This window comes from Anolis carolinensis, chromosome 1 (assembly GCF_035594765.1).
Source record: "Anolis carolinensis isolate JA03-04 chromosome 1, rAnoCar3.1.pri, whole genome shotgun sequence".
Classification (NCBI taxonomy): Eukaryota; Metazoa; Chordata; class Lepidosauria; order Squamata; family Dactyloidae; genus Anolis; species Anolis carolinensis.
This window is the reverse complement of record NC_085841.1, coordinates 224,144,751-224,172,491: the sequence shown is the minus strand read 5'-3', so window position 1 is coordinate 224,172,491 and position 27,741 is coordinate 224,144,751. Positions and strand designations below refer to the sequence as shown.

General features: G+C 39.8%; 2 protein-coding genes and 1 long non-coding RNA gene across 6 annotated transcripts in view; 1 reads left to right on the top strand and 2 right to left on the bottom strand.

Moving 5' to 3' along the window:
- The window catches only part of rbm43 (RNA binding motif protein 43), a 240,285-nt gene extending 231,660 nt beyond the window's left edge, over positions 1-8,625 (bottom strand). The window contains exons 1-3 of one of the 4 annotated variants that reach the window (XR_010001419.1): positions 8,460-8,625; positions 1,730-1,928; positions 1,179-1,270 (exon numbers count right to left, since the gene is read on the bottom strand). Coding sequence is in view for 3 of the 4 variants with exons in the window: in XM_016996297.2 (XP_016851786.2) it covers positions 1,179-1,270; positions 1,730-1,928; positions 8,460-8,582 (414 nt within the window). In the remaining variant the exon portion in view is untranslated. Of the gene's footprint in view, positions 1-1,178; positions 1,271-1,729; positions 1,929-8,448 lie in introns of all 4 variants that reach the window. The other 3 variants (XM_016996297.2, XM_016996298.2, XM_016996299.2) reach the window with 3 other exon arrangements.
- A 2,425-nt stretch (positions 8,626-11,050) lies between these two features.
- nmi (N-myc and STAT interactor) lies at positions 11,051-27,641 on the bottom strand. Its single transcript, XM_003225471.4, has 11 exons — positions 27,472-27,641; positions 25,647-25,721; positions 25,469-25,552; positions 25,188-25,262; positions 22,863-23,021; positions 19,907-20,023; positions 18,299-18,467; positions 15,136-15,242; positions 13,593-13,779; positions 12,960-13,066; positions 11,051-11,914 (listed from the first exon to the last, which is right to left on the bottom strand). The coding sequence occupies exons 2-11, from the start codon at positions 25,716-25,718 to the stop codon at positions 11,714-11,716; spliced, it is 1,278 nt and encodes a 425-aa protein (XP_003225519.2). The 5' UTR covers positions 25,719-25,721; positions 27,472-27,641; the 3' UTR covers positions 11,051-11,713.
- Positions 16,903-27,741, top strand: part of LOC134294652 (uncharacterized) — a 32,043-nt gene continuing 21,204 nt past the window's right edge. The window contains exon 1 of the long non-coding RNA XR_010001422.1: positions 16,903-17,042. This is a non-coding gene — a long non-coding RNA (uncharacterized LOC134294652). The remainder of the gene's footprint in view (positions 17,043-27,741) is intronic.

Here is a 27,741-nt window from a genome sequence, read left to right as displayed (position 1 = left end):
GTCTGATAGAGTCTGTGCTCATCTCAGAACAGAACATATGGTCTGCAGCCCCTCCCACAACTTCTCAGAAAAAACATAAAGCAAGGAAAGAAAGCTACATACAGAACATACACAAAATAAGCAAGCAATAGAATTATAAACAAAGAGATTACTAACGGAGGCTTGAAGAAAACTGTAATTTCCAACAATGGTCAACCACCAAAACTGCATTCCCAGTGATCCTGTCTCAGCACCTATGATTCCAACTTCTACAGAGGAGAAAGGTTTAGAAGAGGCTTCTACTCACCATCAGTTTTGGACTGAATAAGAATTTTCTATCAATATTCAAGAAAACTGAAGTAAAAGCCTCCTTAAGGCTTCTCCCCTCAACATGGGACTGAGTGGATAGAGTGATCAGAAAACTGGGAATATGTAAGTCTTGAACACACCTACCCTTCTTAGACCACAAGACAGCAGGTAAAGGGCATATTTTTAAATGTAACAGACAATCGATTCTCCTTCTGAAACCTATTATATGTTTAAAAAACATGGAACGCAGGATGAAGACATTTTTGTTGTTTAGCCAGCAGTGGGCGGGGAGACTGTTTTTACAAGAGCATTTTCCTCCATAGGTACCAAACTAAAAAAAAAATTAAATCAGTGTAATCTGTAGCATTCTATGCTAGAAGTGCTTTCTTGCTCCCTAATGCTGATATAAAAGATTTCTCTTTCCAAAGAGGCACTTCCAAACAGGCCCTATATCCCAGGATCTAATCCCAGGCTGTTTGCTTTATCTAGATTATATGAGTCCTCACTGCCAGATAATTTGGGATAAACAAAAAACCTGGGATCAGATCCTGGGATATAGGGCCTGTCTGGAAGAGACCTGAGACATCTGTTATGTCAAAAAACAAAACAAAACAAAAAAACAGTAACATGCTAACCTCCTTTAGATTGTAACAGAAGAGGAAATAATTTCTGTCCTCTTGACACAAAGTGCTACTTGACAGAACTTTAAAGAAATTGAATTTTTGTATTACAATTTACAAAATCCCTGAACCAGTTGACTGGGGAATTCCAGAAATTGTTGCTCCATGTGACTTTCTGCTACTTTTTAAGAAATGTCGCTAAAGAGGTCAAAGCCACCCTTAGGGCTGCACAAGCTGATTCAAAACCAAAACATAGTTGCTTTTACTTACGCTTTCTCGATACAGTGACACTTTCAAAGGATAACTCTGATGCAGCCTCTTGTCCTCCAACTGGTGTTCATTTTTCAGAACATTCTCTGCAACTGAGAGGAAATTCAGAATATGATATAGAAGATAGCAATGCATTGTTTCTAATCTGAGAGGCTGAATATCCTTTTTCCTTTATTTCCTGACTGAAAGTTTTCATTCGGGGTTCCTCCCACTTCTCAATATTGCCTCCTGATATTTTATGCAGTGAAAAAAATGTGGAGGATAAGTAGACAGGAAGCTTTCTCTCAACAAAATTAGTTGGCAGAAATTGTACGCTTCTAAGGTTTCAAATTTCTTACCTGCTGGGTTGCGGTATATTCTATTATAAAACACCCACACAAATGCTCTCCTTTAAAGTTTAAATGTGGGACAAATGTCTGAAAAACCTACAAGCTGTGAAAAGTTTCCAACCAGAAGCTGTTACATCAGTGTATCCAATATGTAGGAGTTAACCACAGAGTTCTACTTTATGATTAGCAATCCAAAATTCAATTTCATTCCCTTGACATTACCTCCTTTATCTTCAAATGTTATGTATGCCACTCCTTGTGTTGATGTGGGATAGATGATATCCTCCACGTCGCCACCTTTATTCTTTTGCTTTTGAAAATGAATAATTAGTATGTCAATCATTATGTCAGTGTTTAGAAAGCCATCTGGAACACCGTAGACCACAATTGTTCTTTCTGGTTTGGCAGCTTGTGCAGTAGCCTGTGAAGAAGCAAATGGGATGCTGAAAACAGAAGTTAAGCCAGCAGATGACTTGCCATAACTGTTCCCTTCCCTTAAGGGACAATCTGCCTCATCTGGATACACACTCGGCTCTGGCTGCACAGAAACCCCATGCAAATTATTCACAAAAATGTTGGATTCCCTCTGGAAGAGAAAAGGATCCTGCTTCATCACCAGTGAACTTAACAACTATCTGATATGGTTGAGAAAACATTTTATGTTGCTAAGACTTTTGGGAAGTATAACAGATTAGCTAGCTGCCATTGCCATAATCACCATCACCATACATTTAGAGCACAATAGATTAAAAATATGATAAAAACATATAGACAGTAATTCATACCAATAAAATATCAATGTGAAAATAATTGTTTAAAACTGACTGGGTATTCTACCAATATGTTATATAATGAGCAAGGCCATTCTGTTTTCTTTTCTTTTACACATTTTATTTAGTTCGTACACTTATATTCTGCTTATATTTCAAGAAATTCAGGACTGTATACATACTTCTCTTCCTTTGTTGCCCATTCCCACTAAGCAGTAATAGTGTTACAGTAGAGTCTCACTTATCCAACACTCGCTTATCCAACGTTCTGGATTATCCAACGCATTTTTGGAGTCAATGTTTTCAATATATCATGATATTGTGGTGCTAAATTCATAAATACAGTAATTACTACATAGCATTACTGCATATTGAACTACTTTTTCTGCCAAATTTGTTGTCTAACATGATTGTTTTGGTGCTTCATTTGTAAAATCATAACCTAATTTGATGTTTAATAGGCTTTTCCTTAATGCCTCCTTATTATCCAACATATTCGCTTATCCAACATTCTGCCGGCCCGTTTATGTTAGATAAGTGAGACTTTACTGTATAATAATAATAATAATAATAATAATAATTTTATTTTTATACCCCGCCCCATCTCCCCGAAGGGACTCGGGGCGGCTTACATGTGGCCAGGCCCGATAAAAACAAACAAATAACAGTAACAAAGCAATAAAACAATTATCCCAGTAAAAAACATCAACATCAATAAAAACAATCATTAAAATCAACACGCAGGATACAGTGTTAAAAACAGGAGACTAATTCGTAGATCCCAGGCGAAATGCAGAGTGTTACGAAATGGGAAAAGGAAATCTCAAGTTGAATGGACAATAAAGTGCGGTATAAAATGGCAAGACAACAACAATGGGACTATTATGGAATGGACAGATAGATCAATCCAGCAACAACTAAACATCGAAGGCCTTTTGGAAGAGCCAGGTTTTTAAGCTCTTCCGGAAGGAGAGGAGGGTAGGGGCCTGCCTGATCTCTCTAGGTAGAGAGTTCCAAAGCCGGGGGGCCACGACGGAGAAGGCCCTCTCTCTCGTCCCCACCAACCGCGACTGTGAGGGTGGTGGGAGTGAGAGAAGGGCCTCCCCCAACGAGCGAAGAGAACGTGTGGGTTCATAGAGGGAGATGTGGTCTCTAAGGTAGGTGGGTCCCAAACCGTTTGGGGCTTTGTAGGTGATAACCTGCACCTTGAATTGGGCCTGGAAAGTAAATGGCAGCCAGTGAAGCTCCTTAAACAGAGGCATTGAACGCGCCCTGTAATTCGCTCTGGTTAGAAGCCTGGCTGCTGAACGCTGTACTAGTTGTAATTTCCGGCCCGTCTTCAAAGGCAGCCCCATGTAGAGCGCATTGCAATAGTCCAGTCTAGAGGTAACTAAGGCATGGACCACCATGGTCAGATCAGATCAGATCATGGATGGTATATCCATCTTACTTGCCATGGTTCCATTCTACTGAATCCTAAGGTTTGTGCTTAGTGAGAGATACTGCAGGAATGATTCCCAAACTCTTCCAGGTATTTTGAACTTCAATTTCTAGAAGCCTCAGGTGCCTTGGCCAATGATCAGGGATTCTAGAAGCTGAAGTACAAAAAAGAGTCCAGACAAGAGTTTGGGGAACACTGTACTAGAGAATGTCTCTGGTTGCCAACTATAAACACCCCTCCTGAAATAACAAATCCTAGGATACTATAGGGTAGAATCATGGAATATCTATCTATATATATAAAAGAGTGATGGCATCAGGGCAGTGGACAAAACAACGAAACTACAGGCCCCTCAACCTCAAAATTTGACAACACAACCCATCATCCACACCACTAGGTTGATACAACAAAAAGAAAAAAAAAATAAAGTCCTAATTAGAGGGAGAGCAATAATTGTTTTTATCTAATTGCTGCCAGTTAGAAGGCTAAGCTCCACCCACTTGGTCTCCTAGCAACTGACTCACCCCAGGGGACAGGCAGAGTTAGGCTTCACTTAGGCCTCTTCCACAGATTATCTAATTAATATTGCAAAGAACACCACTCTGAAAACAAGGGAATTCAAGAGAGGAAACAATCCGGGCCAGCTAACACCTCCCAACAAAAAATTCACTCAGGGAGGAAACAGCCAGGCTTTAAAGCTGCAAGGCCATTACATGCTAATCATTTTCCCTAATTGCAGCATTCATACTTGCCTCCAACAGACAAAAAAATCAGAAATATTGTATATTCACAACCTTTAGGAAATAATATCCCCTGATGGCGCAGCATGTTAAATTGCTGAGCTGCTGAACTTCTGGACCGAAAGGTCGCAGGTTTGAATTGGGGGAGCAGAGAGAGCCCCCACTATTAGCCCCAGCTTCTGCCAACCCTAAAGTTCAAAAACATGCAAATGAGAGTAGATGAATAGGTATCGCTCCAGCAAGAAGATAACAGCGCTCCATGCAGTCATACCGGCCACATGACCTTGGAGGAGTCTACGGACAACGCCGGCTCTTCGGCTTAGAAATGGAGATGAGCACCAACCCCCACAGTCAGACATGACTGGACTTAATGTCAGGGGAAAACCTTTACCCTTTACCTTAACTACTACCAATTCCTCAATACTTTATTTCCCATACCACCATACTTCGCCACAGCAACGCGTGGCCGGGCACAGCTAGTAGTGCTATAATTATATAGTATAAATATATATACATCACAATCCTATGAAAAATATTTTACTGAGAGGGTGACTGTCCACCAAATGAGCTCCACCACTTAATAAGGATCTTAGTCTATCTCCTTATTCCTTGTCTAACACTCAGTATAATGCCACTTTGAGGTTTACTTTCCCAACACACTACATTGCATCACAGTGGACTGCAGCCCTAGCCTGCCAAATTCAGTTAAAAGCTTCTTATCCATTTGTTCACACTAGTGAAATCTTGACTTGCTTCTCTGCCAAGTGTAGTACAGTTGGCCTTCCATATCCAAGAATTTTTCATCCACAGATTCTAACATACACAGCTTAGAAATATTCCCTTCATTGTAAAAAAAAAAAATCAAAAATAAAACACTGACAGTCCTTCTACTCTGGCTATATAATGCAGTTCGGAGCCGACCCAAGGCCGCGGTGGTCACAAAATGCACCCCCATCAATGTGTGCTGCAACACGCACCAAGGGGGATACAGCACTTTTTTTAAAGTCCCAGGAAAATCTGAATGCTGTCAAAAATGTCATCACCGTTCTGCCTCAAACTGGTTCCAGGCATGTCAATATGATCAACTCAGTGTAAAACCGGTTCCTTTGGAACTGGTTTCAAATTGGATTATAGTGTCATTATAGAAGCAACCTGACTTTGTTATTTTATATAAGGGACACTATGGGGCTGGAGCATTGACGGATTTCAGTATTCAGAGTGGCTGGAACCAACCTTCATTAGGCGTTCTTTATAGACCATGGTTTCTATTTGCTGTTACACTTTGTTCTCATTCCTAAGGACTAGCTTTGGACTAACACCTAAAGAAAATATCTGCCTCATAGACATCATATCCAGTTGCATAATATTTTCATAAGACTGTATTTTGCCTAATTCCTTTTAAAGACAGTGGCAGGGGAAAATGAAAATGAAATGTGTTTATTGTCCTCACTTCTTGTGTAGCTGTCTGTGCATTTCTCTGAGACAACTAGTAAATGTAATAGTTTACAGCACACATACATTGGCATAGTTCCATATATACTTAGGACATCTACCTTTTTCAAAGAAATAAACTCCAGTCCTTCTCCGGGACAAAAGGAATGTCGCAGCCTAGCAATCCATTAGCAAGTAGAAAGTGCATTGGGTCACCAGCAAGAATGCTTCTCACAGTAGAGTAACCAACTTAGTTACTTAGTGGTAAACTCCGGCCATCAGGAGTGACTTATGCCATGAGGGATCACAGGGGTATTTTGTACATAATTTTGTTTGACAGCACAGAAGCTTTCGAGGGAAGAAATCATCAATAACTGCTGACATCTTGCAGCCTAAGTCAGTTTTGTACCACATCCCTGTACAAGGTACTTAATGTCCATCTCTGCAATCTGGCTTCAGAAAGGAGACAGGCCACTGCTGTAATGTTAAAAGCCCTCAAGGCTTGCTCTGGGAATGTTTTTATTTTTGAAAAAAATGATGAGGAATCAGAACTGTGCCAACAATTGCAATTTCAGAGAATGAAGAAACAATCTCAAGGAGACAGGTCAGCCACCCCATACACACACTGTTAATCTAAGATGACAAAAGGCCTATTTTTAACAGGCTTTCAGGCCTGGAGTGCTGGAAGTGTTAGTTTATGTAATGATCACTGCCTTTAGTATATGATGTTCATGGTGCCTAAAACCGGTGCAGTGCAGACTGACTCTTTTTTTAGTGCACTTGGATGAGACTGTCATAGCCTCAAAGCTTTATTGGGGGTGAAGTACGTTAATACTTACTGCTGTGGTCCAATAAGAATAGAGGGGGGATATTAAACTGGGTTTTATTTTGTCTTACGCCAATGAAAACATAACTAGAACAGCAAAAAACAAAACAAAAAAAACCTCAATACCACCAAATGGAAGAAATTATATACAATTTGTCTAATACAAACAGATAGCATGGATCCCTTAAGGCCCCTTCTACACTGCCCTATATCCCAGGATCTGATCCCAGATTATCTATATATCCCAGATTATCTGACAATGAAAACTCATATAATTGAGTTCAAAGCAGAATGTGGGATCAGATTCTGGGATATAGGATAGTGTAGAAGGGGCCTAAGTCTCAAGTCTGATTCAGGCAATTCATTATATCATGGACTGCAGGTCACACTGTGATTATTGCTATTATTATTATTATTATTATTATTATTATTATTATTATTATTATTATTACATGCTTTCCGAAACTTTGCATTACCCATATTTTTAAAGTATCTGTCAGATTACAATCTCAATGGTGGAGAATCCTCAAAATTGTAACTCAAAAAATGATACCTCCCCCCCCCCCCCAATCCAACAGCTGTGCATTCAGCACAACTAACTGCATGCAAAGGCTACTACATAACGTATAATTTTGACTGGCCTACATGCCCTTTAGGGGTGCCTCTACACTGTGGAATGGATGCAGTTTAACACCACTTTAATAGCCATGGCTCAATGTTATGGGATCATGGGAATGTCGTTTTTTAAGGTCTTTAGCCTTTTCTGCCAAAGGGTGCTGGTGCCTTACCAGCTACTTGGTGTAGGTGCCTGTGCCTTTCACGCAGCCATATAATCCAGAACATCATGGTAGATAATCCACATTATCTGAGTTCAAAGCAAATATTGTGAGTTATTCTGCCTTGATATTTTGGGTTATATGGCGGTGTGGAAGGGCCCTGTGTACAGTTTAAAGCAGAAAACTTGACATCGGATCCTGGGATATAGGGTCTGTCTGGAAGGACCCCAAGTCTGAAACTATCTGCAGGTTGCTTCCGTTGTCATTGATTTTCAAAAATCACACTAGGGGCCCTGCCACACAGCCATATAACCCAGAACATCAATGCAGAAATTCCAACAATATCTGCTTTTAAGTGAGGCCCCTTTTCACACAGCTGAATAAAATCCCCTATTTTCTGCGTTGAACTGGAATATATGCCTGTGTGGACTCTGCTCATAACCCAGTTAAGCGAAGATATTGTAGGATTTTCTGCCTTGATATTCTGGGTTATATGGCTGTGTGGAAGGGCCCTGAGTTATCTGAGCCCACACCGCCATATATCCCAGTTCAAAGCAGATAATGTGGGATTTTTTTACAGCAATGTGGAGGGGGCCTAGAGCAGTGTTTCTCAGGGCCTTTCCACGCAGCCACATATCCCAGGAGATCAATGCAGAAAATCCAATATTTTTGAACTGGAATATATGGCAGTGTGGACTCAGATAATCCAGTTCACAGCAGATACTGTAGGATTTTCTGCCTTGATATTCTGGGTTATATGGCTGTGTGGAGGGGCCCTGAGTCTCAGGAAGAGAATCAACTAACTCATCTATGGCTACAGGGCTAGAATTAAAACCTTTACAGGCCTTAAGCACTCCGAAGCCGAAGGGACTGGCGTTATGGCTATTACCCCCTTTCCTTATCACTCTGCCCACTGGGAAACTTCTGAAAGTTTCCTTTTTGTCCCCGTCCCCTTACCCCCTCCTTACACCGCGGACACGGACATAGAACGGACTGGAGTCACTTGCCATCGCCTCACGGCTTCGTCGTCTCCCAGCGATGTTTACTTTCGTTTCCCCAGCGTGGGTTTTCCCCCCAATAGGGGGGGGCATGGTCGAGCAAATAGCATTCTGGGAAATGGAGTTCTCTCTAGCTGCGACCAAGGTGCGCATGCGCAAGAGATAGCCAGGCAAGAAAAAACAAGTGTGCGCATGTGCGAGGCAAACTGGCTCAGGAGACTCAGCTTTTCTTTATGCAGTGGTTCTCAACCTGGGGTCCCCAGATGTTTTTGGCCTTCAACTCCCAGAAATCCTAACAGCTGGTAAACTGGCTGGGATTTCTGGGAGATGTAGGCCAAAACACCTGGGGACCCACAGGTGAAGAACCACTGCTTCATAGCCTTGTGTCTATGTGCATGTGACAGGTCAAGGTAAAGGTTTCCCCTGACGTGGCTGACTCTGGGGGTTGGTGCTCATCTCCATTTCTAAGCCAAAGAGCCGACGTTGTCCATAGACATCTCCAATGTCAAGTGGCCGGCATGATTGGATGGAGCACCGTTACCCGCCGGAGCGGTACCTATTGATCTACTCACATTTGCATGTTTTCGAACTGCTAGGTTGGCAGGAGCAGGGGCTAACAGCGGGTGCTCATTCCAGTGCTTCTCACCCTTGATTGTGTTGGGGGACATCTACACTGTAGGCTTAATGCAGTTTGACACCGCTTGGATTGCCATGGCTTATTGCTGTGGAATCCTAGGAATTGCACTTTGGTGAAGCACAAGTACTCTTTGGATTATCCAACGTTCTGGATTATCCAACGTTCTTGGATTATCCAACGTTCTTGGATTATCCAACGTTCTTGGATTATCCAACACTCACTTATACAATGTTCTGGATTATCCAACGTTCTGGATTATCTGGATTACCCTAACTTTGGCCCAGATCTGTTTTTTAGCCTCCTGTTTTTAATATTTGATGTAGTACACTGATTTTTACGCCTGTTTTTTGATGTCGATGTCTATGGATGTGGAATTTTGTTTTACTGTTTTATGATTGCTGTATTGACGCCGGGCATGCCCCCATGTGAGCCCCTTCGGGGAGATGGGGCGGGATATAAAAATAAAGTTGTTGTTATTATTATTATTATTATTATCCAACATTCTGGATTATCCAATGTTCTGGATTATCCAACGTTCTCGATTATCCAACATTCTGGATTATTCACAATGTTCTCAATTATCCAACATTCTGGATTATTCACAATGTTCTCAATTATCCAACATTCTCGATTATTCAACGTTCTGGATTATCCAACGTTCTGGATTATTCACAACGTTCTCGATTATCCACCGTTCTCGATTATCCAACATTCTGGATAACAGAAAAAAATTGGACCCTGAGCTGCACAGAGGAATACATTTGCAGAAGATGCTGCCAGAAATTGAGTTAAGACTTTTTATGCAATTGAGCATGCAATATTTTCAGAAACTGACAATCTCTTTTCTATGCAAGCATTTTGTGCTAAACTATGAATGAGCTATCTGAATGTTAAAGAGTTACCAAGTTGTTAGAAAAAGCTGCTTCTAGACTTAGTTTGTAACAACACAGTTAAGTTCTACAGAAGATGTCTTCCACCAAAGTTGTAAGTATGGACTTACACCAAAGTTGTAAGCCTACAGAAGTAAACACTGTGCTCAGTCTGATCTATCTATTAAGTGAAAACCTCAGGCTATGAAAACAGATGAGCAAATAATCTTTTAGAAACCTCTTACTGAAACAATAACTGAAAAAGATACAGTAGTACCAATTTTGATGGGAATATCATTTTGGGGAGCAAACCAAAATTAGAATACTAAAGAGATGCCAAGCAACTTAATCTAGAAAGTGAGCGCATATCTAACAGCAGGAATTTTAGATTCAACAAGGTGATACATGTAAGGAGAAATGGAAGATCTCCTGCCAATGTACCCACGCTCCATCCACTCTTCAGATCTGTCTCATTACATTTAACTCTTTTTGTGTGCTGCATCGAACTATGTTTGAGGAAGACTATCAGTCTGTAACTACTGAAGTAGTTTTGAGAAAGTCAGCTATGACATTCCTTTCCTTCCCAAGAAATATCAGCTGATGGAATCAAAACTACTGGGAATTAGGCGGGACCTCAGAGAAGCTCCAGTTCCATTCTTGGGTACACAAGTAAGCTTCCTCATGCTAAGGCAGTGGTTCTCAACCTGTGGGTCCCCAGACTGGTAAACTGGCTGGGATTTCTGGGTGTTGTAGGCCAAAACACCTGGGGACCCACAAGTTGAGAACCACTGTGCTAAGGCTGTTTTTTTCTACTCATCTTGTTTGTATGCAATTCATCACACATTTGTTTTAGACAGTTTGGCTTGGGATTCAGATCCAGGAAGATATTATTTGGGAAGCTGGTAGACCCAAGTAACAATGGTCTGTCATGGGATTGTGGGGGTGTGGACAGTAGGAGTAATGGGGCCACAGCGAAGGAGTCTGCTTCACACATACATGCCCAAGTGATGGGGGGAACCATGGGTTCATCAATGACTAGGTGGCCATGCCTGAAGTGTAATCAATACAATTGTGGCTTTATTTTCTGCACTAAAATTACTTGTGTGTTTGTTGTCACTGGAGCTATAATTGCCCCTTGGACCTGCAAATAGTTTGCTTTCAAACAATCAATACACAGATCACACCCACTACTTGCATATCAGAAAGGTAGCCCCATTCTTTGACAGTCTCAATCCACAGTGTTCACATCAAAACCATATATGACACAATCAGTTATAAACTAGCTGCTTGTACAGTAGTATGTGTAAGTAATCAATTACCTGAGCTCCATGTTAAAGTATCCATGTAACTCTATAAAGAAGTTACATCCATTGATTCAATGGAACTTTAAGTATGGTTTAAATCTATATCCAAAGCATTGGAACTACTGGAACCAAGGTGTTCATTCTTGAACAAGTCCCATCACTTTCAACATAATTTAAGCTGCATTCCTGTGGACACTGCTTGAGAGGAAGCCCATTCAACACATTTGGGTTAATATCTGAGTAAACCAGCACAAAATTGCATCTTCAGTCTAGTAGAATATTTAAAAAATCAGCGACACTATCCAGAGTAATTTTCTGAGCTATGCTATTGTATTATTCTATGAAGCCCTTAACAAAATCAGAAAACGAGCCATGGCTTTCATGAGCCAAAGATTCAGCCTCTTCCTCGGACTCTCATATCGCATCATCTGTGTCGTTCTCAAAATAAGCAATTTTGGCTCCCTCTGAGGAATATTTGATATGTTCAACTTCCCCACCACCATTACTGGCTTTCTGGAAATGGATCACAATCATGTCTTCCACACTTTCTTCTTCCTCCTCTTCTACCTTGATTCCTGTTAACAAGATGGTTTTTCTGGAAATCCCTGAGAATATCTGGAACAAAGAACACGCCACACATTACATTCCAGTGCTCTATTTTTGAAAGGAATGCCTAAATCAACAGGTTAAAAAAAACAGCATTAAGAACATAATGTTGTGGAACCTTACAGTTTCTATTTATGAGTCTCAATTTTAATGGGCAAATTAGTGGGCATCTTCAGATGAACAATTACTTGATACAATTTTTAAAAAATACCAAGCACAATGATAGGGGTGAGATTCTGACAATTATCACAACTGAATCATGGCCAATTCATAAATTCTGTAACTTTCATTGATTCAATGGATCTACTTTAGTTGGGAATAAGCATTGGGATATATGCTGTAATTCCTTCTTCCCTGCTTTGATCCTGATGAAAATTACCCCTGCGAATTTATCTGGATTGGGAAATAAAGTTTCAACAGGTGCTAAAGGCTCTCCCTCTATCCAAACCCAATGTGCCTAATTTTCAAAATAAGCACTTTAGCACTCTGTGGAAACAAAAATGTCATCATATTAAGCATATGTTAAAAGCACAGATTAAAAGGTCTGCAACTCGAATGTTGTAAGGAAATTCCACCCCAGCCAAACAAAAACGTAACAAGAACCAGAATTATGGCCATTGATTCTTGGCTGAATGGATTTTGACTTTATTATATACAGTTGATTCTGAGTGTCTCAATTCTACCATTTTCCTATTGAACGAGGTGGAAATAATGTGGCCCTCCAGATATTGTTAGATTGAAAGTCCAAGTAGCTCTAGGCTGCTTACTTTATGGTAAGGAATGCTGGGAATTACAGACCAGCATCATCTGGAGGGTTAACATGGATCCTCCTACTCGAAAGCCACTTCTAGCTCTCAAGGCTTGTTACTAGAAACCCATTGCTCTCTGTAAAGGTTGGGGAATAATCTTAACATCTATCACGCTTACTGACAAGTCTGGTTTAAACTGTGCTCAGGGGAACCACACCTATGTTTGACTGCAGATCTGAAATATACTAACACTTCTCCAGTTAGCCCATCCTGTGGTATTGGAGTGTTGTTGTTTGTTTTTTTACCTGAAATTGTTCCAGGTGATTCTGTATGATAGGGGATACCATGACTGGATAAATCCATTGACTTGTATAGAAAGGAATTTGCCCACAACGTGCAATATCATTAGCAGCTAAAGTAAAAAATAGAAGAATATGTTTTTGAGAAATGCAGCTTATTCAAGGACAAGGAATGCCTGTTCTAAGACAATTGAAGTGAAACCTAGACATGTCTGGGTAACTGACTTAGAAGTAAGCCTCCCTGGGTCTAATGACATTCCCCTGCCTAGCATCCCTACGTAAGTCTGCAGTGTTAATATCAATAAGTGACTTTTTCTTAATATGACCCAAAATGCAGATTGCAAAAATGGAAGCACCTGGTATCGAAGAGAAAACCCACTGGATCAAGTGGAGCTTTCTTTTGGTATATGGTATTACAGTAGCTTAATGGCTGGTACTTGAAGTGGCACAAGTCATCCTGTTGGTCACCATGTCCTCAACTCAGATCAGAACCTGAAATGGAACTGATCTAAGGAAACTTGGTTTCGTCCAAACTATCTAAAGCCAAGAGGCCAAATTATAATCTAACTCAAAATCAAAAGACTGTATAAACAATACAGTACAAAAGAGAGCCAAATAAAAGTTATCTTTAGGATTTACCTAGAGGTTGCGCAAATGTAATGAGAGCCATCTGTGACTGTGGGTCATACGCCACCTTCTGCACTCCTCCACCCAATTTAGTTTTGCAAAAATGCAGTTCCAGCTTGTCTTTCATCCATTCCTTGGGGATATTTAGGTCTGGGATGTTAGAAACTTGAAGCTTTCTTAGAGAGATCTTAGAATGGAGCTGGAAAAAAAAATACACATCCAGTCCAAAATTACACAATGTGAAACAGAAACCAGAGGTTTAGTCCTGTTAATCTATAAGAGGTAAAAACCAAAACATGTCTTGGTCATATAGCATGTGCTTTCACCAGCAACAGCGTATTTCCATCATCTCTACAATGGGCAACAAAAAAGCTATAGAAAGATAATACATAAACAAACTTTACTGTGATTATCAGAGATTAAATAATTCTCCACATTTCAAGGTAAGATGGTTGTGTGAGAGCATAGGCTGAAGTGTTGTGGTGTGTTTTCCGGGCTATATGGCCATGTTCCAGAAGCAATCTCTCCTGACAATTCACCTACATCTATGGGAGGCATCCTCAGAAGTTATGAGGTACACCCTCACAACCTCTGAGGATGCCTGCCATAGATGTGGGCGAAACGTCAGGAGAGAATGCTTCTGGAACATGGCCATGCAGCCCGGAAAACACACAACAACCCTGTGATTCCGGCCATTAAAGCCTTCTACAACACATAGGCTGAAGTGTTATGGAGGAGAGATAAGACAGTAAAAGGATGACAACGACTGCTATGTGTAATGTACCTTGTACCATGTGGCTACCTGCAGTCACATGAGTCCAGCAACACTTGCTGCTTTAATGAAGATCTTGATTAAAAGGAACAGCAGTGTGCTGAGCTGTGCGACATTATGTGTCTATGGCTATGCACAAACAATGTCCATAATGACCTGAGTAAACATTGATAAGTTACCTTTTAGACTACGTATGAATCCCACTATCACCTACCAGCATGGACAGTAATCAGATTAGTTGGTGAGTTCTGGAAGCTGTAAACCAAAGCAGGAACATTTCCAAAGACTAGATCAGCTAATATATGGCCAGGCTCTTTGTTCATAAAAGTTTAAACTTGTCTATGAAAAATCCTTATCTGAACTAAAATTAGAAGCCAGTAACACTGACACTGTAGGCACAAAACATCTCACCATAGTCATTAGGTAAAAGAAAACACCTTATTTATTTAAAAAATGGGGGGGGGGGGGGACTCGTGTTATTTGAATGTAACTTCCTATAGGGAGTTTATTAGGATTCAACTCCATTTAAGGATAGGGTTTACTTGAATGTAACTCACTAGAAATGTCAATGTTTGAAGGCAGGGAATGGAAAATTCAGATAAAATTCTTTCCTTCCTTTCATGGGCCATGCAGCGTTAACATAAGATACCCCACCATCCAACTAGAAAGGTGTACATAAGATTATAGCTACTTACAAAACCATATTTGCAGCCACTGGTGCATATATAGAGTGTTAACTTCACTGTAGCATACATTAAGAAGCTTTCATGGTAATTCATTTACCTCAAATGTTAGTCCTGTCTCTAGAGTAGCAGGCATAGCTCGCAGAAATACCTCATCATTTTCCAGCTTCACAGTGTGACGATGTTTTGTAATCAGTCCCTGGGCAACTGAAGGATAACATGTAAATACATTTCCATAAGGATGGTTTAAAAACGCACAAGTTATGTGGTGACATAATTTAAAATGATGAGGAACTTACAATGCCACAACCTATGACATTTGTGTATAAGGGAAGATGTGACATGTACGTCCCAATTTCCAAAAGTTGCTATTAGTCACCTCCCACATTATACCACTGCGGTCCATGCTATTGCAAATGTCAAGAGCATGAGGTAGAAAACATACACAGGAAAACCATACCTGTATACGCAAGTATACAATTGGCCTTCTGAATCCATGGGATGCAGAGCTTCAATTTCCAGTGCTCATATGTTCTTGCATCCCATATTAGTAAATGGCATCACCGTGAATGTAGACACACTGAGATGTACGAGTTCACATCACCAACATTTCACAATATGGGGTGTGATCATCTGTATTTGTTCCTATCTGCAGCAGATCCCAGAACTGAACTTCCAAGGACACACTGGCCCACTGTATAAGTATAGTTCCCCTTCTCTACTTAATCAGTTCAGTGACGTGTTCAGTTGCTTGTTTTCCCTAACAAGATTCTAGCAGTAGCTACTAAGGAGTGAAAAACTGTTCAGGGGGGTTAGAAAAATCCAGGTGGTTATCACAAACTCATTCTTAATTTATTACCAATGCCACAGTTGAGTACTACAGAAAATAGCTAGTGCTACAGAAGAAAGAAATGTGAGTTTTGTCTCAATGCTTTTAGAATTTTGATATGGTTGCAAAATCATTTTAACACACAATTAAGAACTATTCCATTGTTCAGTTTAGTTCTGAGAATGCTGAAGACATGCTAACATAGTCTTTAGTGCAACTTTACTGAGCTATGTATTTTTTCTTAAATTGAAATGTTGCTTTACCATTTTCATCATGGAAAAGATAAGACGGCCACGGATGCAAGGTCTACAGTCAAACATAGGTTTGAAGTAGGCTGTCTGTTGGTGAAGAATAAGTTATTCCACCCATACCATTAGACCAGTGGTTCTCAACCTGGGGTCCCCAGATGTTTTTGGCCTACAACTCCCAGAAATCCCAGCCAGTTTACCAGCTGTTAGGATTTCTGGGAGCTGAAGGCCAAAAACATCTGGGGACCCCAGGTTGAGAACCACTGCATTAGACCAACTCTGCTAATAGTCAAAGCTTTTGACAAAGTTAATATCCTAAGACTTGGGACAACAGAAAGAACAAAATGACCCTAAATTATAAAGACATTTCCGAAAGCAATACGTCTGAAGCTTTTCTTTCAGTGCTGCCAATGTTGATATAGGTACTAGATATGGGCTTTCAGGACTTACCTTGTTCTGTTTTGTGCCTCGGCTTTCATTGAAGCCCTGTTTTTGTCCGAGCTCCCAAAATTGGGAGGTCAGCCATCAGTTTTGTTTTTGTTTGTTTTTTCAAAGGGGGGGGAGGTGCTGGCCAAGGCCACAGCAGCAGCCAGCGCCACTCAAATGGACAAAGGGAGGGGGAAGGCGCAGGACAACTCAGCCACCCCCAATCTCTGCCCTACTCCCAGTCAGGCCTGTGCCAGGCTTTGGGCCGGGCCTAGGCAGGCCTTGCAGGACTTACAGTCAAGTGCCGTGTAAGGATCACTCCTTACTCGGCACTCGACTGTAAGTCCTGCGAGGGCTGGGTACCTAGGCCCAAAGCCTGCACCCGTAGGCCCAGTAGCTGGGCCCCACAGGGCCTACAGCTGATCAATCCAAAAGGCAGGCTTGGAGCTGTCAGGGATTCCTCTTCTTCAGAAGAGGAGCAGAAAAGTGTTCATGAATCTGAAGGTGAGTTGGAATCTGAGGAGACTTTACTAGTACCCTCATTCCAGGAGAGGCAAAAGAAAACAGAGCAGAGATGTCATTCAGCTAGATTAGCTGTCAGAAATGCAGCTGAGTAATTAGGAACTGCCCTAGCAGCTGTGAGAGGACCCAGAGCTATAAAGCAGAACCAGGTGCAGCCAGCTCTTGCTGGTAACAAACTGACTCGAATGCCTTCACTCTGTGTGTCTACTCCAAGTCTGCATCTGGATTTAGGGCTGTTTCTTTGTCTGAAGTAAGACTTCCTGGCTTTCTATTGCATTATTTCACTGAGTATACTGTACTTTATGTGTTGCTGAAGTAAATCAGTTTTCATTTACAGTAGAGTCTCACTTATCCAACACTCGCTTATCCAACATTCTGGATTATCCAACGCATTTTTGTAGTCAATATTTTCAATATATCGTGATAATTTGGTGCTAAATTCATAAATACAGTAATTACTACATAGCATTACTGCGCATTGAACTACTTTTTTCTGCCAAATTTATTGTCTAACATGATGTTTTGGTGCTTCATTTGTAAAATCATAACCTAATTTGATGTTTAATAGGCTTTTCCTTAAGGCCTCCTTATTATCCAACATATTCGCTTATCCAACATTCTGCTGGCCCGTTTATGTTGGATAAGTGAGACTCTATTGTACTTACCACAGTGTCTTAAGTCTGTTCTTGAAAGACAAAACACGACAGGAGCCGATATTCGTCCCACCTGCCTTTCTTTTCGAGGCCGTTTTTGTTTCATTTGAGGTCTTTGTTTTGTGCCATCCGAACGGATGATACGGAACAGATGCACAAATGAAACATGAGACAAATTTCGCGCACACCTCTAATAGTTACTTATCCAGAACAGCAGATTAACTTTACCTTTCAGTACCCTTTTGGTTGAACAAATTTTGAGTTCCCTGATGGCAATCTTATTAACTTCACTGGGTTTTCTTAGGAAATGTTGGAAGTCTCTCATCCAAGTACTAACCAGGGCTGCTCTTGCTTAGCTTTTAGGGTATTTACTACCATTAGTAAGTAACTTGATTTATGATATTTAGCAAGAATCATAAAACTATTTGAGACAGGGCTATCTTGGTCTACACCACCTGATTAAGTTGCTGGCTGTCAAAATATGAATTAGCCTTAAGCTGTTCCTGCCAGAAGAAAGCAGCTACCTGATTAGAACCAAACATTCTTGCTTAAAAATGAATACTCTTATATGTGAACACCCCATACCACTTTCTTGTTCAAATGTGATGACAGCTTCTTGTTCGCTCAGCCTGAATGGGATTTTTGGAGCTATATGGAAAAGGCAGGATATGTTATTGTTCATATCGTCATCTTGGTTCTTGATAATCTCCAGCTGTGTACACTTCATTTTTTTCTCTGCTATGGCCTTTCTCACCTACATTTTAAAAACCAAAACAAAGGTTTAAAAAAGTGTCAATTCCCGAGAGTAAAAGTAACAAATCAAATTATTTACCTGTTAGGTTACAATCACATATAGGCCCCAAAGATTCTACCTATCTGTTCTTAGGCCTTAGAGCCCACATGATTCAATATGTCAGCAAATGTTTGCTTAGAAAAAGAATAGGCTACAGTGATTGCAAGCAGAATACATCACATTATACAGCACTAAGGCACACTTATTATTGAAGAACTGGATGCAGATGTAATTGTACAAAGGAGAAGGACACAAGAACTTCAAACCCATGGAATAAAATTTTGTAAACCAGCCCCCTCCCCTTACTGCACTTCATAAAATACACCTGCACCCACTGTGATCATTTTTTGTATCTGCTGAATTGGGATGGGAAATTTAATTCGATAATAAATTTAAGAATTTTTTATCATGTCACAGCAAGACTTTTGTGACAATAAGATTTTAAAGTGGAAACACAATTATTTTAAATACAATGCATAAATTACAAGGGGCACTCTCCAATTTTCTTTTGTAAGAAACTAAACATTTACAGTTTTACAAGAGCGGTGGGAAGAATTCCCCCTGACTAGGATCCCAAAGAAATTGGGGATGGGTACAGTTAGGGGCTCAACTTGATGGCATTGAAGCAACTGTTCACCTGGGATTTCTTTCTTCATACATTTCAATGTAGATTTAAGTGTATCATGTAACCCGTACAGAGTACTACGGTAGCTTCATCAATATTTTCTATGGTGTCATTTACAAGCTGATTCTCACTTTTTCTCTCAAGTTGCTCTGAGTAGCATTTTAGTCTGGCAACAATTCTGAATAGTTGGGATGGTGCTTTTCTCAAGACACCTGTACAGTACACTGATTGGACTGTTACTGAGCTTTACAACTGAGTCAGGATTAAACCTGGGTTTCTCACATCTAGATCCAACACTCACTAGATCATGAGTTTCTAAAAGCCCATAAAATGACACAAGGGTTTAACCTGCTGTGCCACCGCGGGCAGCCTTAAAATTGCATAAATTGACATCTGCAAGACTAACTGTAACGAAGATTTAAAATTGCAGCAATTTGTTTCAATCAACTCAGTCCCATCATAATCTCGCCAAAATTCACACCCTCTTATTATGATGACTAAAGTTATATCCTTTTCTTTTTTTTATCACTGATTTGTTTAAAAGCATTTAGAACTTACATTATATTGTAATCACACAGACATTCACTTGTTTTTAAAAGAATAAATGAAAGGATTCAGCAAAAGTTTAAAAATCTTTAGGTTCCTCCAGCATGACTGAAGGAAGTTGACCGTAAAGATTCCTAGAGAAAACATGTTTAATCAAATCTGCAAAAGTTAAAACTGCAAATGTGGAAAGGTTATATCCTTTTCAAGGTTCACTGATCAAAAAAATTACCCGATAGCTTTGTGCAAATTCTTCACACTTAGCATTTTTTGCTTCACGTCTGGCTTTAAGGGCCTGGATTTCCCTTTTCAACTGATCATTTTGTTCATTTATCTCAGAAAATTTCACCTGTAAAATAAGACAGAAAGCATACATTTTTAAGCAGACATGCCTGATGTTAAAAGAAGACTGTTTTTGTGCACACAAAAAATAGCACCAACAAGCAATCATTTTGAATCTTTTACTAAAACCAAAAAGCTCTCCAAATTCTAGAATTTTTTTGAACCTGGACTATTTCAATAAAACTATACCAACAAAATCAGAACAGTGCTCCTGTCCTTCTGTTCTTTTGTATCAAGAAAAGAGAGAAACCAAGGGGCGCATCTAAACTACCAACAAATCCCAGATTTTCTTCTTCCCTTTCCAGTTTTATTTTGGAGATCAATAAACCTAGTCCCCTCAGTAGATAATGAAAATAAAACTAAGGTAAACCGGTGTAGTGGTTTGAGAGTCTGACTACAACTCTGGAAACTAGAGTTTAAATCCATACTCAGCCATGGAAACCCATTTGGTAACTTTGGACAAGTCACATCCTCTCAGACTCACGGCAATTCCTCCGATGAACAGACCATGGCTACAAAACCCATCTCAAAGTCACCATAAGTCAGAACTAACTTGAGGGCAACCAGCAACAACGCCACACATGGAAATTCTTCCAACATCACTGTGATTTTTCTCTCTCTCAAAGGACTGGGTGTGAATGACAGGGCCTGATTTAGCGGCACACAATATAGACCGAGGCAGATTTTTCACTTCCTCTGTGTTTGTTTCCTGTGACTCTGTGCCACTTCCAACCACGTTCCACCCTCCTGCCCAGCCTTTGGAACAGATTAGGAGGAATGATAGGAAAATACAGTAGAGTCCCACTTATCCAAGCTAAACGGGCTGGCAGAAGCTTAGATAAGCGAATATCTTGGATAATAAGGAGGGATTAAGGAAAAGCCTATTAAACATCAAATTAGGTTATGATTTTACAAATTAAGCACCAAAACGTCATGTTTTACAACAAATTTGACAGAAAAAGTAGTTCAATCGCAGTAATGTTATGTTGTAATTACTGTATTTACGAATTTAGCGCCAAAATATCACGATATATTGAAAACATGGACTACAAAAATGGCTTGGATAATCCAGAGGCTTGGATAAGCAAGGCTTGGATAAGTGAGACTCTACTGTAACTGAAAATCAGCGCTATTTTGACTTAACCAGTGGAAATGTCAATAGGAAGTTGAATACATGCATGGATCTTCAATTCCAAACCAATATGTTGGTCAAGAGACCAACTCTTAAATACTGGAATCCCTGAATTTGCTTCCTGCTAGTGGGTTCAATAAATGGAGGGTCTTGTTTTATTTCTAGATTTTTAGTAAGAACATAACTTTTATTTGCAAGATATGACTGTTTCTTTATACAGTGATACCTTAAGAGTTTAATTCATTCCATGACCAAACTCTTAACTCAAAACACTCCTATCTCAAAGTTGATTTTTCCATTTAAGTGCTATTACATTTTTATGGCCCCCTGAAATTCTCTCAATTTTTTGTTACATGTTTTTTAAAAGAAAATGTACTTTATAAATAACATTTAAAAGAATCTTTAAAATTGTGGAATGACAAAGTTGTGGTAAGGAAGAACATCTGAGGCAACAAATGTAACAGCACAGCCAAACCTGCACATTCACATAAAACAATAAAAAGAAAGAAAGAGCAGCTTTAAAATAGTAGAAGAACAAAGTTGTGGCAAGGAAGCACAAAGTGAAAAGGCAGAAGCAATATTTTCTTCATACTGTTCTCATTTCAGCCTCCCTCCCTCTCTTGCTCCATCTCCCTCTCTCTCTCTCTCTTCATGAAGCCAAACATACCTGGAATAAAAACCAGACAAAATCAACTAACCCAAAGTTCCTCAAAGCAGACAAGAGCAAAGCAGACAACAATCTCCCAAAACAGACAAGATATGAGGAATGGAAGCTGCTTCCTTGAAGCCCTAAAGCTCTGGCACTAGCGCTCCCTCTGGAGCTATCTCTTAACTCAAAATGCTGTTCTTATGTATCAACAAAACCTGGGCCGAGTACCTGCTCTTAACTCAAAATGCTCTTAAGTTGGGACACTCTTAAATAGAGGTTCCACTGTACTAAGAAACTCCCTAGACAAACATTTGCTTCATGACTTTTGATTGATTTCTGTAGCTCCCAACCCCCTCAAGCTTAATTTAGAGCAAACTCCCACATAACAGTGGCCTTTTAAGGAACATATTAGTGCTTTCTCATTTTTATAGCTCCTACATGGAGCCACTGCAACACAAAAGCACTATCAGCATCATATATAAAGTGGGAATTATATATGACTGCCAGATTTGTGGTTCACCGTTTCAAGATTTTGTCCTTTATCAAAATGTTCTAATTTTGTAAAGAAAAAAGTCTGTGTCTTGCTGAAAAAGTTTCAGAGAATTCTGATACCACCTTGAACACATCGAATCCTTTCTGTTTTTGGAAGCTGAACAGATTTAATACTTGAATCGGAGACCACTAGGAAGGCAAGGGATCTCAGGGTATGAAACCTCTCAAATTTTGAAAAGCTGCTGTTAGTGGGAGCAGATTATCTTGGGCTACATAAGATTACTGGCCTGACTCAGAATAAAGGAGCTTTTTATATTAATCTGCATTTCTAGGAGTAAAATTTGAGCCTTCAAAACTATTCTTAATGTAGGATGTCATTCCTGAGACATGGCAGAAAATGAAAGAGAATAAAGTTGAGCATGATACAGTCAGTCTAACTACAACCTATGCACAGAATTTCCAAAAGATATTGCAGATTTGTAGCTCAATTCCACTCTGCAAACACATTTCCCCACATCAATTCTTTTGTGCTTTTAAAAGAGATGCTGGTATAAGAATACATTTATTTATTACCCTAGCTTCCTCTTGGGTTTTTATTATCTCCAGAGCTATCTTATCTTCCCGATCCTTTAGTTCTCTCAGCTTATCCAAAGAATTTCTCCTTCTTTCATCAGCAGCAAGTTTTAAAAGTAGCGTGTTCGACTTCAGATTTTCAGCTGTTTTGACATTCTCCTTAGAAATGGAAAATAGATAGGTGACATTGTTAGAAATGGCACTGCATTTCTATTCAAAGATAAATACTGTTGGATGAACTTATGGTATATTGATAACACCCAGGTAATGACTGTGAATGTCAAGATACAATATCTAAGGAGGTGTAGTAATAGCCAAGTCATAACCGTGTGAAAGTTATTGCAAAGGGGTTGCATCAGCCAGTGTTCCTTACTGATGACCTATAAGCAGGTGGCTATATAAGGAGGATGAAATAATCCATCTTTCTCTCTCCTGTGTGACTCAGTGGAGCATCTATTCTGTATGTGACTATTAGATTACTCTGTGGAATGGAGCATCTATTCTGTATGTGACTATTAGATTACTCTGATTGTTTGCAAGTGCAGTAGAGTCTCACTTTTCCAACATAAATGGGCCAGCAGAACGTTGGATAAGTGAATACGTTAGATAATAAGGAGGAATTAAGGAAAAGCCTATTAAACATCAAATTAGGTTATGATTTTCCAAATTAAGCACCAAAACATCATGTTATACAACAAATTTGACAGAAAAAGTAGTTCAATACACAGTAATGTTATGTTTTAATTACTGTATTTATGAATTTAGCACCAAAATATCACGATGTTTTGAAAACATTGACTACAAAAATGCGTTGGATAATCCAGAACGTTGGATAAGTGAGACTCTACTGTATAAGGAAAGTGCGTGTGCATATCCTTTTTTTTTGTGCTTTTTTATTGTGGGATATATATATATATATATATATATATATATATATATATATATATATATATGCTTACACACACATAGAAACATACAATCATGATATTCTACAATCAAAATACCAGTATTTTTCCCCAATCCCGCCACCTCCCCATTATCAGCTATGAACCTATCCTTACGTAGTACGAGGGTGCAAAAATACTATTGAAAATTTATACCTAAGTATAATTGAGCATGTATATGTCCCCACCTTTCATTCTCCCTCCCTACCTCTTACCCATGGGAACAGTTTATTACTCTTACTATGTTTATTTTAGTTGTTCAATCATGAGGATAATCTTATTTAATTCCTTATATTTATCTTTCCCCCTTATCCTGAAAATGAGGCCCTTCCATTTTACCTCCCAGATCTTTTTGGTTTCGCCCAACTTATAGTAGCTTTTCCTTTCACTAATATAGCCTTGAAGTAGGTAGTCAGCTAAATATTTATACCAGGTTTTTGTATCCCATTTTTTTTGGTCCTTCGATCCTAAGGCAACGGAGGCTTTAATTGCATCTAGCATGTTTTATTGTTTCCTCCCATTCTTTAAGTTCCCCATTGCCTTCAATTTTTTGAACAAAAATTTGTCTTTTGTTCCAGTCTATTTTTATCCCCAGTAGCTCTTCCATCTCTTTCTTAATTATATTAAAGAATCTTTGGATTTTTTCGCTTTTCCCACCACATGTGGGTATAGGTTCCAGTTTTCCCACAATTATGCCAGCATTGTTTTGGGTAGGTTTCCGTTATATAAGCCAATTGCACCGGAGTTCTGTACCATTTTGTAAGTATTTTCTGTTGCATTTTCTTTATCTTTAAATGTTTAATTTTATTTATTGATTTTATCCAAATGTCTATTTCTCTCTCGTTGCAATTTAATTCCTCCTTCCAGACTTCTATCAGGGTGTGTTTTGTGTTATATTGTTTTTCCATGATAATTTTATATATGAATCCCATTATTCCTTTCTCCTTCTCTACTTTCCATTTTATTATTTTATCAAGATCTGTTTCTGGAGTTGCATATCCTGATTGTATATTTGTCTACATTGCAACTGTGAAGATTAAGGCCTCTAGATATTTTGAATGAAAACCTGAATCCGTGGGTTTACTAGTGTATAGATAAGGTCAGATGCTGGCAGTTGAACTCTGCTGATAAGATGGGTTGAAGCATGCTTTTGCTGTGAAAGGACTCTGCTGTATTTTGCTTGTTTCTGGGACACTTGCTATCCAGCTTGCAGAGGTTCAGGGAGGTCGTGATTTGGAAACTATACATCATTTCACAACCAAAATCCCGCAGCAGACATTTCAATCCTTCTGACAAAACACTGCTGGCAGACATTTCAAAAAGTAAATAAAAAATGCCACATACAGATGCAGTGTTTATCCTCCACATCTACTGTGCTCACCTTCAGTTTTTCTAATTCTCTCTGTTTTCCGTTTTCATTTGTAAGTAGATCTGAAGTCTTATGTTCTTCAATGCTCTACACACAGAAATTAAAAGGAAAATTTAAAAAATATTCCTTTGTGCAACCCAACTCTTAACACACCAAAAAAAGGGATGTGGTAACTCTTTCCCCATACAAAGTAAAAAAACAGAAAGCCCAGTAAATTCCCTGTTTGGGATGAAACATAAAAATGAAGGTAGAAAGCTTTGAATTTGTTTAGCTAGAGCTACATGAGTATTTACAGTATTTGCCATCAGTGCTTCCAGCTCTGTGAGACTTCCTGTCTTTTTTACAACTGCTCTTGGAGTTTCAGTTTTCTCTGCATTCTGCCAAATAAAGCCAGAAATACACAAATATTATCTTTCATGCACAACACTGACTGTTCCAATGGAAACTGTAGGAGTATCTGTCAAAACTTACCTTGAATTGTGCTGGTTCTTTAAGTGGTTCCATTTTATTTACAAGTGTTCCTTGAATGTTACTTTCTTCCATATTCTATAGAACAGTGGTGGGCGAAGAGAAGGGATCTATGTTAATTGCTGTAATATGTTTCATACATATGTCTATGTTTGATGTTTTTATAGTTTGAATTGTTTTAATCTACAGCTGTGTGTTTTTGATTTAAGTATGTGATATATATATTTTATTATATATGTAAGGCATTGAATTGTACCATTTATTATGTTGTAAACCCAAGGAGCCCCGGTGGCGAAGTGTGTTAAAGCACTGAGCTGCTGAACTTGCAGACCGAAAGGTCCCAGGTTCAAAACCCGCGAGCGGTGTGAGCGGCCGCTATTAGCTCCAGCTTCTGCCAACCTAGCAGTTCGAAAACATGCCAATGTGAGTAGATCAATAGGTACCGCTCCGGCGGGAAGGTAACGGCGCTCCATGCAGTCGTGCTGGCCACATGACCTTGGAGGTGTCTACGGACAACGCCGGCTCTTCGGCTTAGAAATGGAGATGAGCACCAACCCCCAGTGTCAGACATGACTGGACTTAACGTCAGGGGAAAACCTTTACCTTTTTCTTTTTTTTTACCAAACCGCTTTGAGTCCCCCCAGGTGAGAAAAGCGGTATAGAAATGCAGTTAATAATAAAAATAACAGATAGAAATACATAAACATCACAGTCCAACCCCCTGCCAAGAAGCAGGAAAACTGCATTCAAAGCAACTGTGAGTTGTAAGTTGTATGTCTATGTGTTAAATGTTTTGATACAGCTGATGGGCTAATCAATAAAATGTGTTGTTGTTACATTCAAAGCAACCCCAACAGATGGCAATCCAGCCTCTGTTTAAAAGCCTCCAAAGTACAAGCCTCCACCACACTCTGCAGCAGCGAGTTCCACTGCTGAACAGCTCTCACAGTGAGGAAGTTCTTCCCAATGTTCAGGTGGAATCTCCTTTCCTGTCATTTGATAAAAACATCAAAAAAACACCCAGGCACCCCCTGGGCAACGTCCTTGCAGACGGCCAATTCTCTCACACCAGAAACGACTCACAGTTTCTCAAGTCACTCATGACATGAAAAAAAGTAAACTAAAATCAAAAGTAAAAGTCTCAGGAAGTGAATACCAATCCCCCAGCAGACATAAAAGAAGAAACACTCTACCAGTGGTTCTCAACTTGTGGGTCCCCAGGTGTTTTGTCCTACAAGTCCCAGAAATCCCAGCCAGTTTACCAGCTGTTAGGATTTCTGGGAGTTGAAAACATCTGGGGACACCCAGGTTGAGAACCACTGCAATATACAGTTCAGGTGGTTGTTTTTTGTTCTTGCTGTTGTTTCATGCCTGGGAGCTTCCTTCTATCAAGACAGAAAAGATGGAAGAATCAATATCTCTCATTAGGAAAAGGGAATCTCAACACTCTTTATTAACATCTATGATAGATTTCTTTTAAAAGAAACACTGTTTTTTAAAATATGAAACTAGCCTGGAACCTTATACTGTTCCTCCCTGTTGGGATCATTTCTAACTTATGGGAACTCTATGCAAAACTTGGTTCACAGGGAGGCTTTCCTTTTGCCTTCCTCTGAGGCTGAGAGAGTGGGACTCGCCCCAAATCACCCTCAAGTAGGGTCAAACTGCATTCATGCTGCAGTGTAGATGCACCCCAAGGAAAACCCTTTTGGTTTCACTTTTAAAGGGCTGGGTTTTGCGGAAGGAGGAACTCGGCAGACAAAGCAGGGAAGGGCAAGAGCAGCTTTTTAGGAATTCCTAGGAAAGAGGAGCCACAATCCAGACTTACCGGGGCAGCAGTTGATAAAGTCGCAGCTGCAGGGGAAAGTCTTGAGATGGCCAAGCAGGAGAGAGAAAGCACTGCTGCTCTTTTCCAAGAAATCGTCACATGGAAGGAAAGAAAGGGGAGGAGCCGGAGAAAGGCAAGGCCAGCTGAGCCTTGCTTTGCTTTCGGTTTCAATTCCAAGAGGTCCCTGCGTCGTTTCCTGAAATAGGTTTGTTTTTGAACTCCCAGAAGCTCCTGCTAGCAGTTGTGATGAGAGTTGTAGTGGAGAACTTA